At 43.9% G+C, this 15,082-nt stretch overlaps 1 protein-coding gene across 1 annotated transcript in view; it reads right to left on the reverse strand.

Annotated features, from left to right (window-relative positions):
• Nucleotides 1–15,082, reverse strand: part of dnah1 (dynein, axonemal, heavy chain 1) — a 65,221-nt gene that overhangs the window by 7,390 nt on the left and 42,749 nt on the right. Inside the window, exons 57-72 of the mRNA XM_021569659.3 lie at nt 6,019–6,150; nt 5,727–5,852; nt 5,477–5,596; nt 5,025–5,174; nt 4,770–4,930; nt 4,403–4,628; nt 4,011–4,206; nt 3,626–3,777; nt 3,337–3,533; nt 2,595–2,739; nt 2,125–2,283; nt 1,613–1,744; nt 1,321–1,491; nt 1,026–1,205; nt 387–563; nt 116–286 (exon numbers count right to left, since the gene is read on the reverse strand). Of these exons, the coding sequence (XP_021425334.3) occupies nt 116–286; nt 387–563; nt 1,026–1,205; nt 1,321–1,491; nt 1,613–1,744; nt 2,125–2,283; nt 2,595–2,739; nt 3,337–3,533; nt 3,626–3,777; nt 4,011–4,206; nt 4,403–4,628; nt 4,770–4,930; nt 5,025–5,174; nt 5,477–5,596; nt 5,727–5,852; nt 6,019–6,150 (2,595 nt within the window). The remainder of the gene's footprint in view (nt 1–115; nt 287–386; nt 564–1,025; nt 1,206–1,320; nt 1,492–1,612; nt 1,745–2,124; nt 2,284–2,594; nt 2,740–3,336; nt 3,534–3,625; nt 3,778–4,010; nt 4,207–4,402; nt 4,629–4,769; nt 4,931–5,024; nt 5,175–5,476; nt 5,597–5,726; nt 5,853–6,018; nt 6,151–15,082) is intronic.

Here is a 15,082-nt window from a genome sequence, read left to right on the forward strand (position 1 = left end):
AGCTGCTGACATGACCCCAGATAGGACAAAACAAAAGTTCAAAACCTGTTTCTTGCTGGGGTAGAGTTTCAGCAAGAGTAGACACAGGAGAGGACACACACAGTACACACAGTACCTCTTCTCTGGCCTTGCCCCCGCTGGCTGCTGCTTTAGGCTGGAGCTGCACCACGGCTCCCAGCAGGGCAAACGCCTCGTTCTGGGCAAAGCTGATGTTAGCATTGTCATGGAGACCAAAGATCTCAGGTGTGTCATTGATGGGCAGGCCACGGATGTACGCCAGGTAGCCCTGAGAGACAAGCAAAACGGATATTAGTGGTTGATGGTTGGGAATTAACCAGTGTTTATTAATGCTTAATCAGACCAAACTAACCGTCTCCTTCTCTGACCTTGATGTCGAGCTCAGTGTCGATCTGCCTGTAGACTCCGGAGGCGGAGTAGGCGTAGTCGGCACCGAGCACAGCAGGACAGTAGAAGTCCTCCAACACGTTGAGGATGCAGCGGCGGTCCCAGTCATCGGTCACACGACCACCATAGTTGATCTCCCCCGCAGTGTACTTCAGAACCTGGACAGATCGATCGAGTAGAGAACAACGGCATAATCAATCACTTACAGAACGCAGGCACATACACGCACCAGAAGAAAAGGACACATGAAACATAAAAAATGCATAATCTTGCTAGAAGCATTTGTTTCAGCTGATAGTTAAAATATCTGTAACAAGAATTACATTTCAATGACAATAGAAATCAATTTGGAATATTTGCAGTGCGTCAGACAGTGGACAAGGACGTGTGAAGCTTTACAGGGAGAGAAGAGAGATACGTTTTAGGACTGTAGACAGGAATAGTGGACAGTGGAGAATAGCTAAAAGAATGGGACCAGAGATAAAAGGGTAATAAATGAGAGGAGATAAAAGATAAAGGAGAGGGGAGATGAAACGAGAAATACTAAAGGAAAAGCTAGAAGAGAAGGAAGCAGAGAGAGAGAGAGAGAGAGAGAGAGAGAGAGAGAGAGACTTCCCCACCTTGTATGGGATGTCCTGGTACTCATCCAGGAACATCTTGAGCTGGCTGATACAGATGCGGAGGTCACCGTCAGTGAACTCATATGGGATGTTGAACCCCAGTGGGCCAAACTTTCTGCGCTCAATGGCATTACCGTGGAACAGACACAGAGACAGGAGCAGGGACTTAAGCTCTGCAGCCTGGAGGAGAGGAGGAACAGGGGACAACGTTAGACGAGGGGTCTGGGTATGTAGTTTTCCACTTGAATTACACAATACAGTACACAGTATAGTATGGGAGTGAGAGAAGCCAGACCCTGGTGCAGGTAGTGATGAAGTCATCATTCAGGCTTAGGTAGGTCTTCAACAGGTTGGCCTTGATGCCTCTGGGAGGCTCGATGGTCATCTTAGAGCCATTCTGCAGAATAGACACGGGGAACTTGTTGCTGGGCAGGCTGGTGAGCCACAGACGGAAATCCCGGTGTACCTAAAGAGGAGTGAATAGGGTGTTGGCAGGTTTAAGAGTGACAAAGGTTTCTACATCTCGCTTTACTGTATAGCTTAAGTTGTGTGTTTGTGTGGATATGTATTCTTCTAGGTGAGCCCACCTTATCTGGGTCAATGTTCTCAATGAGTCTCTCCATGGAGGGCATCCAGCTGGGTGCCAGGTGACAATTCTGGAAGAAGACCCACTTGCCCCTCTCCATGGCACTGTGCATCATTGCCTCAGCCCAGGGACCCTGACACACAACCACAACACACAGGACCAGTTGCACAGAGGTCTCAAGATGATACCAATACTGTAGATATCACAAGGCTTAGGTTCAAACATGATGACTTTGAGCCTGGGCTTAATTCTGTTTGTCTCAGTTATTTCTCAGACTGCCTTGCACTCATGGTGATGGTGAATGTAGCACGTCTTTAGAAGGGGATACATACAGGACACAGAGTCCTAGTCCTCTGGATAGAAATAGACTGGTAATTATCACTGAGGTGGGGAGACTAAGCTTTTCTTAGCATGACAAATGAGAGTGACCTCATTGGGAGGACTAATTTCCAGTGGGATGTCCCGTGGGTGGGAGGAGTGAGTTTTCCCAGGCATTCCCCAGGCCCTACTGACCTGCCCCTGGCCCAGGGAGATGGCACTCATCTTCTTGGAGAACTTCATGACATCAGCAAACTTGTAGAGGTCAGCGGCAGGGTCGGTTCCGGGAGATAGGACGAAGATGAGCGGCGTGGAGGGGGACGACTCCTTAAATACAACAGACAGATCTGATGCCTGGGGGAGAAATGGAAGGAAGGATGGAGGGATGGAAGGGGGAGGTAGGGTGGAAGGAGAGAGAGATACAGTACAGAACAAGGTATGAGAAACATAAAATAAACAATGAGGTGACCTACATTGGGAAAAACTCTGAGTTTATATTGTAAATATTTAAGCCAAATGGCTTTAGAATAAACCTGGTCGTAAAGAGTTTATACTGAGTTGGATACAAGGCAAAACAACATATACCAAAGATGGCATTGACAGTGGCACTGAGGTAAATGCAACTTAGGATGTCTTCACTACCCAGAAAGGCAAAAGTGCAGCACCTGTGGCTCTATAAAGCGCTGGCCCAGATGAGCAGCAACAAAGTCCTGCAGGCCGTGAGTCATGCGGTCAGCTCTCAGGCAGCGCAATATCAACAGCTTCTGGAAAGAGTCCAGTTGGGTATTCCATTCCCCTGGGACTGGCTCCCTAGACACACACGCACACACCCACAGACACCAGTCAGCAGTCAGAGTAGGCGTAATTTGCAGTATCTATTGACACACTGCAAACTAGCATGTGTTGTGTCTACAAGGTGCTATCTAGAACCTAAAAGTGTTCTTAAGCTGCCCCCATAGGATGACCCTTTGAAGAACCCTTTATGGTTCCAGGTAGAACCCTTTTGGGTTCAATCTAGAACTCCTTTCAAAAGATGGTTCTACATGGAACCAAAAAGGGTTCTCCTATGGGGACAGCCAAACGAAGAACCCTTTTGGAACCCTTTTTCTAAGAGTGGCAGGAGTTGGCAGGCACAATATCAGTGGCACGATAATCAGAAGTATCATGGCAAGTGAACAAAACATGAAGCGGACTACATTTCTTGGCTATAGTACACAATAGTTTACATAGGACGATAAAGTTCAGTCTGCTTGATGTTTTCTTTTTTGACATGGAAAATTAAGAACTGTGGTATTGCGATACGGGTATCAGGACAACCCTAGCTGTGCTTATAAAAAATGTATCTTCTGTGTTTGTGTGTGTATACAGCACCTCTCTGTGAATCTGGAAGAAAGTATTTGTGAAGACCTGTTTGGCTCGCTGCTGTCAAATATCCTCTTGAAGGCCTTCATGTGTTTGGGGAAGCTGTCTGCCAGGCTGTTGAAGGTGGGCAAAGCGCTGAGGCCCAAGATGTCCTGCCAGGCACGCTCAGACAGCCACCTCACTGCAGGGTTGGACAGCTGCTGCTGGGGCATGCCCCCCGCCAGCAGGTACCGCCACTCGGACTGGCAGGTGGAACACAAACAGAGTATGAGCACAGATACACTTTAAAAACAACAATACAAACCAAACACTAAACACCACCAGTTCCTCCTACCATATCGATCTTGTTCTCATTCATCATGATGCGAGCGCACAGCAGGAAGGCAAACATGAGCTTGTGCTTCTCAAACAGAGAGCGGCACACGTTGCTGTACAGGCTGAAGGTGAAGAACTCATTGATGCTGATGATCCTCTGTTCCACCGTGTCTGGGAGGGACACACAGGGACAACACAATGGGAAAAGAGTTTGTTAAGGGGGTTGGATATATTCATGCTACCTTTGGTGCTTAATGATACATGCTACAGAAAAGTGTTTGGCCACGATTTTTACATTGCTGTGATAGCAGTTAAGCATTCAGTTGTGAAAGGGTTGTCCTAAAATGCGTACAAATACAGTATGTGTGTGTCTACATTTATGTGGGTGTGTGAGTTCTCTGTACCTGCCCTCTCGGAGTTGGCAATGCCCGACATGAAGATGCTCAAAAACCACTCCAGGGAGTACTGGTACATGGGGTCCACGTTGGAAAGGTCCGATACGCAGAAGAAGAGGATCTGAGTACGCACAGCCACAGGGACATACTCCAGACGAGTGGCATCAATGTCCCGCTCTGTCTCCTCAGCCACCATCACTTTGGCCTGACAATGACATCAGCTTTTGTATGGTCATAGTGCCACATCAACGACTCAACAGTTGATTGAACAGTAACAGTATGTTCTTCGCAAAGTGGCAGAGTTAAAAATACACTTGGAAATAACATGTAAAAGCCTTATTTTGGGAAATCCAAAGGGGTCAAGTTGAAGTGTGGTGGTTACACTGCTCCCCATGTCTGACCTGGATCTCTCCGGCCTTGATCTTGGAGGCTCCCAGCACCCGTATGAGTTCCTCATCGTCCACAGGGTTTCCCTCTGAGGAGCTGAGGCGGAAAAGGATCTGGTCTTCTATCTCCTTCAGCTCCTGCTTCATACGAGCGTTACTCACTATCAGCTGGTTCTTAGCCTCCTCCAGGTCAGGCCTCTCTTCAGCCACCACCCGACCCAGCAGCTGGTCCTCCAGACCACTACACACACACACACACACACACACACACACACACACACACACACACACACACACACACACACACACACACACAGGGTCAGAGGTCAACCGGCCAGGGAGTAGGGGCCAGTGTCTAAGTGAAGGTGGGTGAGCACAATACCTGGGGGACAGGGTGAAGTTGATGAGGGTAACCTTCGTGGAGATCTCAGGGGAGTAGTGTGGGTTGGGTAGCTTGGTGGTGATATACATTTTGAAGTCATCGTGGTAGGGAATGACAGCGTCTCCCAGCTTCAGAACTGTGCTGCCCTGCTGCTTGAACGTCTGAGGGCGACAACAAGCAACAACTGCAATGAGTTTACTTTATTGTGTGTTGACTGAGTGTCGTATCGACGTGCTATGTGCCCTAGGTAAGGACCTGTCGCAGTAGGACGGGTTCTAGAGCAGGGTCTAGTTCCTCTCCGATGTTCTCCAGTAAGCAAGGCTTCCCAAAGCGAATGGCATTTTCCAGACTACGCAGGAAGTCCCGGTCACTCAGCTTCATCACGTCCAATCCATTGTCACGCTCCTGAGAGGAAGAAGGAAGTAGGGTTCAACCATCATGTCTAACCAACAACTTCTGCATATACATAGGAAATATGACCATATCCCCTATTAAATACAGGTGTCTCATTACATACAGATGCTGAAAAAAAACCCATTTACTTACACAATGTAAAGCAGGACATTTTGGTTCTCTCGATTTTCTAAAGATGCTATCTAAAGCTGTGCAGTAATGGTTGTGGATAATGAGATTATTAGCTCTATGGCTCCCTCTGTGGACTATGTTTGGAATCAGACCAGTACACAGGAATCACTGAACATTCTCACCATGTTTTTGACCCACTTGTTGGCCTGTCCCTGTGGGTCAATGAAAAGAGCCCAGCGCTGAGAGTACTGTGTTATCACACCATTTTCCACCGACAGGGTATCCTTAGGCAGCCCTGTGATCTATACACACACACGCACACAATGGGATATTGGGATTATTTTACATTGCTATATTATTTGATACTCCAGGTCAGTCTGATATAGGATATTATGTTGTATCTGTGCTAGTAGTGTTGTGAGGGGTTCTGACCTGCCAGGAGCGGATCTTGACCTTGTCCCCTAGAGTGCTGATGAGGTTGGGCTCCTCTGTGTGGGGCACCCCCTGCTCTTTAAATCCATGCAGCCACTCATCTGCCATGGAGGCCCGGTACTCTCCCTGGCAAGGTCATATACAGACAGCACACCAAATCAACACAATGGTCATCCATGGGTCATTCTCTCCACAAAATACCTAAAAGCACTACTTACTGTACAAAACTCTCACTAATACGTCAGCATAACACATACATGTAACAATAGCACAACAACAGAGCAGCACCCACAGTAAAGGGTCCCAGGTAGGCCACATATCCTGCTGCTAGCAGCACGTCTCCTGACACGTTATTAACCATGTACTCCAGGTGCTGCACGGTCTCCCTCCAACGCACCTTCTCATCCGCTAGTCCTCCAATCAGCTGGAGAGACACACACAACACACTCATATCATCAGCACCCACAGACACAGCAGACAACACTGAGTTATATCTGATGTAAATAAATAGGGCATTGCAGAAATTACATTGGAAGGGGGAAAAAAACTTGTGTAAAATGAAAAGAACAAAGTGACAGTGTAACAATCAACAGTAGGGTTGCAAAGTGGGGAATATTACTGGTAAACTCATATAATTTATTTTTTTACTTCCAAGGATTTTAGGTCATTTTAATAACATATAAATATATAAAATATGAGATTTTTAATGTGGAAAATAGAATCACAAAGCTGTGAAACATTATACTACAAATTTTATTTTACCTTTATTTAACTAAGAACAAATTCTTATTTTCAATGACGGCCTAGTGGGTTAACTGCCTGTTCAGGGGTAGAACGACAGATTTGTACCTTGTCAGCTCAGGGATTTGAACTTGCAACCTTCCGGTTACTAGTCCAACACTCTAACCACTAGGCTACGCTGCCACCCAATTGAATACGTTGCTGTTTCTACATGGAATATCCTTCATATTTTTACAAATTATTATTTTATTTAAAGAGTGACTTCCCCTAAAAAAACAACTTCTCGTTTTGAAAATGGCCTATGTGGCATCGCTATGAGTCAGAAACATTTACTACAAAGTGTAAATAGGAAAATTCAGTCTCGTCCAAAATGGAGATTTGCAAAATGATAGGAAAATAATTGTATGTCACGGAATGAAGGGTACCGTAACAGTATTCCATGGGTTGGGTTTATTTTAATGGCCATGGTCAATTTGGTTTGACATTCGATATCCCTATGGGGCAAGTTATGGACCATTAGTAAATTACACAATGTACATTGTACAATATTTTAAAAATGTCAATAGCTCCAAATTTCAATGAATTAAAAACCCTAATCAACTTAAATTGTAGAAATGAATATACAAATATTGAAAGCATTTAATGAGACACCTAAAAGATGTGCAATAGGACTATATTGTTCAATTTACATTGTGTAATTTATTGACGGTTCCTAACTATCCCCAGAGATAGGCTATCCAAAGTCAAACCAATTTTGCCACAGTCGCACACCAGCCGAATTAATCTAATTGGCAAAAATAATTTAGCTAACTCTTCCCACCTGCGAACACACACAACAGACACCCACATCAAACCACACCTCGAAACCAACTCACGTTTGAATTCAGTCATGGCTGCTAGCATTTCTTAACAAACCAAACGAGGCCAAATCAGGAAGTGGAGTCGCCCATGGAGTACTGTTTGTCAACATATCTTTGTTGCAAATGTTGCAGGGCCAAACTGGCGGCAGTTGTGAAATAAGTCAATAGTTGGAAGAGTTAATTGCAATTACATTAGAAGTAACTTAATGTTTTTTCATTAATTAGGCTATTTTGCAGTGCTTTGAGCCGGATCATGTCAGAAAAGGAACAGTCAACTCTCCGTTTTGGACTGTTTCGTTACGTAACCTATATGCCAGGATCCAGTACTTTTCGAGGCATGAACAAAAAAATTCACTGTTTGAAATGTAAAGATTCAATTAAATGTGGTCAGAGTTCATTTGAGATGGCTCCTCTGTAATTCTGCTGCCCCCTAAAAAAAAGTACATGTGAAAATGTTTTTTTTTAGCCCGTGCCTGATATTGTAGAATTGATTCTAGTTTGGCCGGCCCGGGTTTATGGTTTGCGCAACATTGTAACCTAGAGATCAATAGGTTATTTTTCTTTAAATAGCCTAGCTGTGGATTGTGTGTAGCCCAATCACAAGGCATCGCCTTCAGTCGGTAAAGTGTGGCAAATCTGTCAGTGAACAGCATACAGCCAAAACAGGCCTTTCGCAATATTTCAAATACAATCGCGGGAAAACACAGGTTTTTAATGCAAATGGCTCCTGCTGAAAAGAGAAGGATCTAATGTGTCGGTAGGCTACCAACATATTATATCAACTTCCAAATTGGCCTATTGCATAAACAGTATTTTTTATAAAAGTAAACCGAGCGAGATAGGCTTTTGGCACGAGCGCATCGCCGGTGAGTGAGCTTGTGCATCATTGGGTGAGTCAGTGAAAGTGGAAAGCTTTTTTAGGACTATAATTTCCTCCTCATATTGTACACACCTAGGCCTAGGATATTCATGGATTCAAGACAAGGTTGTTTTTAATTGATCTCATATTCTCAGTTAGTCCATGTAAAAGGCATCTGTCATTTCAATCATTTTTGCACTATTAAAAAAAGATTCTGCTTAAGTCGGCAGCCATGTAAAATGGAATAGAATTGCATGAAATGTGTTTATAACAGGCCAATTTTTTCCCATGTATGCAACCTCTGCAAGTGCCTCTACCTACTATACTGCTCTATGCCACTACACAAATATGATGATATGCATGCAATGTTTTATTATAAAGGCGATTCTTTTAATGTGTTCCGGTACCTCAGAGCTCCTCAGGTCACCCTCCTCTTGTGCTAACTTTTTGTTTCCGGCACCTCCCAATTTACAAATTAAGTACTGCTACTTTCTCTTGAACCATATGTTCTATTTACCAGAAAATCATGAACACAGATATAAAGGGAAAAATATATATATATACAGTTGAAGTCGGAAGTTTAGATACACTTAGGTTGGAGTCATTAAAACTAGTTTTTCAACCACTCCACAAGTTTATTGTTAAACTATAGTTTGGCAAGTCGGCTAGGAGATCTACTTTGTGCATGACACAAGTAATTTTTCCAACAATTGTTTAAAAACAGATTATTTCACATATAATTCACTGTATCACAATTCCAGTGGGTCAGAAGTTAACATACACTAAGTTGAATTCCAGAAAATGATGTCATGGCTTTAGAATAGAGGTCGACCGATTATGATTTTTCAACGCCGATACCAATATCGATTATTGGGGGACCAAAAAAGCTGATACCGATTAATCGCCCGATATTTATTTATTTATTTATTTGTAATAATGACAATAACAACAATACTGAATGAACACTTATTTTAACTTAATATAATAAATCAATAAAATCAATGTAGCCTCAAATAAATAATGAAACATTTTCAATTTGGTTTAAATAATGCAAAAACAAAGTGTTGGAGGAGAAAGTAAAAGTGCAATATGTGCTATGTAAGAAAGCTAACGTTTCAGTTCCTTGCTCAGAACATGAGAACATATGAAAGCTGGTGGTTCCTTTTAACATGAGTCTTCAATATTCCCAGGTAAGAAGTTTTAGGTTGTAGTTATTATAGGAATTATAGGACTATTTCCCTCTATACCATTTGTATTTCATTAACCTTTGACTATTAGATGTTCTTATAGGCACTTTAGTATTGCCAGTATAACAGTATAGCTTCCGTCCCTCTTCTCGCTCCTCCCTGGGCTCGAACCAACAACACAGCGACAACAGCCACCATCGAAGCAGCGTTACCCATGCAGAGCAAGGGGAACAACTACTAGAAGGCTCAGAGCGAGTGACGTTTGAAATGCTATTAGAGCGCGCTAACTAGCTAGCCATTTCACTTTGGTTACACCAGCCTCATCTCGGGAGTTGATAGGCTTGAAGTCATATACAGCGCAATGCTTGACGCACAACAAAGAGCTGCTGGCAAAACGCACAATAGTGCTGTTTGAATGAATGTTTACGCGCCTGCTTCTGCCTACCACCGCTCAGTCAGATACTTAGATACTTGTATGCTCAGTCAGATTATATGCAACGCAGGACACGCTAGATAATATCTAGTAATATCATCAACCATGTGTAGTTAACTAGTGATTATGATTGATTGTTTTTTATAAGATAAGTTTAATGCTAGCTAGCAACTTACCTTGGCTTACTGCATTCGCGTAACAGGCAGTCAGTCTCCTTGTGGAGTGCAACGAGACAGAGGCAGGTCGTTATTGCGTTGGACTAGTTAACTGTAAGGTTGCAAAATTGGATTCCCCGAGCTGACAAGGTGAAAATCTGTCGTCCTCCCCCTGAACGAGGCAGTTAACCCACCGTTCCTAGGCCGTCATTGAAAATAAGAATGTGTTCTTAACTGACTTGCCTAGTTAAATAAAGGTATATAAAAAAATAATTTGCAAATAAATTCATTAAAAATCCTACAATTGTGATTTTCTGGATTTTTTTTCTCATTTTGTCTGTCATAGTTGAAGTGAACCTAAGATGAAAATTACAGGCCTCTCTCATCTTTTTAAGTGGGAGAACTTGCACAATTGGTGGCTGACTAAATAGTTTTTGCCCCACTGTATATATATAAAAAAATAATCAAATCGGCGCCCAAAAATACTTGAAATCGGCCCTAATTAATCGGCCATTCCGATTAATCGGTCGACCTCTACTTTAGAAGCTTCAGAAAGGCTTATTGACATCATTTGAGTCAATTGGAGGTGTACCTGTGGATGTATTTCAAGGCCTACCTTCAAGCTCAGTGCCTCTTAGCTTGACATCATGGGAAAATCTAAATAAATTGTAGACCTCCACAAGTCTGATTCATCCTTGGGAGCAATTTCAAACACCTGATGGTACCATGTTCATCTGTACAAACAATGGTACGCAAGTATAAACACCATGGGACCACGCAGTCGTCATACCGCTCAGGAAGGAGACGCGTTCTGTCTCCTAGAGATGAACGAAAAGTGCAAATCAATCCCAGAACAACAGCAAAAGACCTTGTGAAGATGCTGGAGGAAACAGGTACAAAAGTATCTATATCCACAATAAAACGAGTCCTATATCGACATAACCTGAAAGGCCACTCAGCAAGGAAGAGGCCACTGCTGAAAAACAGCCATAAAAAAGCCAGACTACGGTTTGCAACTGCACATGGCGACAAAGATCTACTTTTTGGAGAAATGTCCTCTGGTCTGATGAAACAAATGTAGAACTGTTTGGCCATCCTCACTCAATACCTAGGTTTACTTCCACTGTATTCACATCCTACCATACCTTTGTCTGTACATTATACCTTAAAACTATTTTATCGCCCCCAGAAACCTCCTTTTACTCTCTGTTCCAGACGTTCTAGACGACCAATTCTCATAGCTTTTAGCCGTACCCTTATCCTACTCCTCCCCTGTTCCTCTGGTGATGTAGAGGTGAATCCAGGCCCTGCAGTGCCTAGCTCCACTCCTATTCCCCAGGCACTCTCTTTTGATGACTTCTGTAACCGTAATAGCCTTGGTTTCATGCATGTTAACATTAGAAGCCTCCTCCCTAAGTTTGTTTTATTCACTGGTTTAGCACACTCTGCCAACCCGGATGTTCTATCCGTGTCTGGATCCCGGCTTAGGAAGACCACCAAAAATTCTGAAATTTTCATCCCTAACTACAACATTTTCAGACAAGATAGAACAGCCAAAGGGGGAGGTGTTGCAATGTACTGCAAAGATAGCCTGCAGAGTTCTGTCCTACTATCCAGGTCGGTACCCAAACAATTTGAACTTCTACTTTTAAAAATCCACCTCTCTAAAAACAAGTCTCTCACCGTTGCCGCCTGCTATAGACCACCCTCTGCCCCCAGTTGTGCTCTGGACACCATATGTGAACTGATTGCCCCCCCATCTATCTTTAGAGCTCGTGCTGCTAGGCGACCTAAACTGGAACATGCTTAACACCCCAGCCATCCTACAATCTAAACTTGATGCCCTCAATCTCACACAAATTATCAATGAACCTACCAGGTACCACCCAAAAGCCATAAACACGGGCACCCTCATAGATATCATCCTAACCAACTTGCCCTCTAAATACACCCTCTGCTGTTTTCAACCAAGATCTCAGCGATCACTGCCTCATTGCCTGCATCCGTAATGGGTCAGCGGTCAAACGACCTCCACTCATCACTGTCAAACGCTCCCTGAAACACCTCAGCGAGCAGTCCTTTCTAATCGACCTGGCCGGGGTATCCTGGAAGGATATTGATCTCATCCCGTCAGTAGAGGATGCCTGGTTATTTTTTATTTTTTTAAATAAGCATGCCCCATTCAAGAAATTTAGAACCAGGAACAGATATAGCCCTTGGTTCTCTCCAGACCTGACTGCCCTTAACCAACACAAAAACATGGCGTTCTGCATTAGCATCGAACAGCCCCCGTGATATGTAACTTTTCAGGGAAGCAAGAAACCAATATACACAGGCAGTTAGAAAAGCCAAGGCTAGCTTTTTCAAGCAGAAATTTGCTTCCTGCAACACAAACTCAAAAAAGTTCCGGGACACTGTAAAGTCCATGGAGAATAAGAACACCTCCTCCCAGCTGCCCACTGCACTGAAGATAGGAAACACTTTCACCACCGATAAATCCACTATAATTGAGAATTTCAATAAGCATTTTTCTACGGCTGGCCATGCTTTCCACCCGGCTACCCCTACCCCGGTCAACAGCACTGCACCCCCCACAGCAACTCGCCCAAGCCTTCCCCATTTCTCCTTCTCCCAAAACCAGTCAGCTGATGTTCTGAAAGAGCTGCAAAATCTGGACCCCTACAAATCAGCCGGGCTAGACAATCTGGACCCTTTCTTTCTAAAATTATCTGCCGAAATTGTTGCCACCCCTATTACTAGCCTGTTCAACCTCTCTTTCGTGTCGTCTGAGATCCCCAAAGATTGGAAAGCAGCTACGGTCATCCCCCTCTTCAAAGGGGGGGGGGGGGACACTCTTGACCCAAACTGGTACAGACCTATATCTATTCTACCCTGCCTTTTCTACGGTCTTCGAAAGCCAAGTCAACAAACAGTTTACCGACCATTTCGAATCCCACCATACCTTCTCCGCTATACAATCTGGTTTCAGAGCTGGTCATGGGTGCACCTCAGCCACGCTCAAGGTCCTAAACGATATCTTAACCGCCATCGATAAGAAACAATACTAAGCAGCTGTATTCATTGACCTGGCCAAGGCTTTCGACTCTGTCAATCACCACATCCTCATCGGCAGACTCGACAGCCTTGGTTTCTCAAATGATTGCCTCGTCTGGTTCACTAACTACTTCTCTGATAGAGTTCAGTGTGTCAAATCGGAGGGTCTGCTGTCCGGGCCTCTGGCAGTCTCTATGGTGGTAAATTCTTGGACCGACTCTCTTCTCTGTATACATCCATGATGTCGCTCTTGCTGCTGGTGAGTCTCTGATCCACCTCTACGCAGACGACAGACACCATTCTGTATACTTCTGGCCATTCTTTGGACACTGTGTTAACAACTCTCCAGGTGAGCTTCAATGCCATACAACTCTCATTCCGTGGCCTCCAATTGCTCTTAAATACAAGTAAAACTAAATGCATGCTCTTCAACCGATCACTGCCTGCACCTGCCTGCCTGTCCAACATCACTAATGCATCACTAATCACTACAAATACATAGGTGTCTGGTTAGACTGTAAACTCTCCTTCCAGACTCACATCAAACATCTCCAATCCAAAGTTAAATCTAGAATTGGCTTCCTATTTCGCAACAAAGCATCCTTCACTCATGCTGCCAAACATACCTTTGTAAAACTGACCATCCTACCAATCCTTGACTTCGGCGATGTTATTTACAAAATAGCCTCCAATACCCTACTCAATAAATTGGATGCAGTCTATTACAGTGCCATCCGTTTTGTCACCAAAGCCCCATATACTACCCACCACTGCGACCTGTACGCTCTCGTTGGCTGGCCCTCGCTTCATACTTCACGCCAAACCTACTGGCTCCAGGTCATCTACAAGACTCTGCGAGGTAAAGTCCCCCCTTATCTCATCTCACTGGTCACCATAGCAGCACCCACCTGTAGCACGCGCTCCAGCAGGTATATCTCTCTGGTCACCCCCAAAACCAATTCTTCCTTTGACCGCCTCTCCTTCCAGTTCTCTGCTGCCAATGACTGGAACGAACTACAAAAATCTCTGAAACTGGAAACACTTATCTCCCTCACTAGCTTTAAGCACCAGCTGTCAGAGCAGCTCACAGATTACTGCACCTGTACATAGCCCATCTATAATTTAGCCCAAACAACTACCTCTTTCCCTACTGTATTTATTTATTTTGCTCCTTTGCACCCCATTATTTCTATGTCTACTTTTCACATTCTTCCACTGCAAATCAACCATTCCAGTGTTTTACTTGCTACATTGTATTTACTTCAATACCATAGCCTTTTTTTGCCTTTACCTCCCTTATCTCACCTTACTTGCTCATATTGTATATAGACATATTTTTCTACTGTATTATTGACTGTATGTTTGTTTTACTCCATGTGTAACTTTGTGTTGTTGTATGTGTCGAACTGCTTTGCTTTATCTTGGCCAGGTCGCAATTGTAAATGAGAACTTGTTCTCAACTTGCCTAACTGGTGAAATAAATAAATACAAATAATGACCTGTTATGTTTGGAGGAAAAAGGGGGAAGCTTGCAAGTCGAAGAACACCATCCCAACCGTGAAGAACGGGAGTGGCAGCATCATGTTGTGGGAGTGCTTTGCTGCAGGAGGGACTGGTGCACTTCACAAAATAGATGGCATCATGAGGTAGGAAAATTATGTGGACATATTGAAGCAACATCTCAAGACATCAGCCAGGAAGTTAAAGCTTGGTTGCAAATGAGTCTTCCAAATGGACAATGACCCCAAGCACGCTTCCAAAGTTGTGGCAAAATGGCTTAAGGACAACAAAGTCAAGGTATTGGAGTGGCCATCACAAAGCCCTGACCTCAATCCTATAGAAAATGTGTGGGCAGAACTGAAAAAGCGTGTGCGAGCAAGCAGACCTACAAACATGACTCAGTTACACCAGCTCTGTCAGGAGGAATGGGCCAAAATTCACCCAATTTATTGTGGGAAACTTGTGGAAGGCTACCTGAAATGTTTGACCCAAGTTAAACAATTTAAAGGCAATGCTACCAAATACTATTTGAGTGTATGTAAACTTCTGACCCACTGGGAATGTGAT

This window comes from Oncorhynchus mykiss, chromosome 17 (assembly GCF_057628025.1).
Source record: "Oncorhynchus mykiss isolate SJ-2025 chromosome 17, ASM5762802v1, whole genome shotgun sequence".
NCBI lineage: Eukaryota > Metazoa > Chordata > Actinopteri > Salmoniformes > Salmonidae > Oncorhynchus > Oncorhynchus mykiss.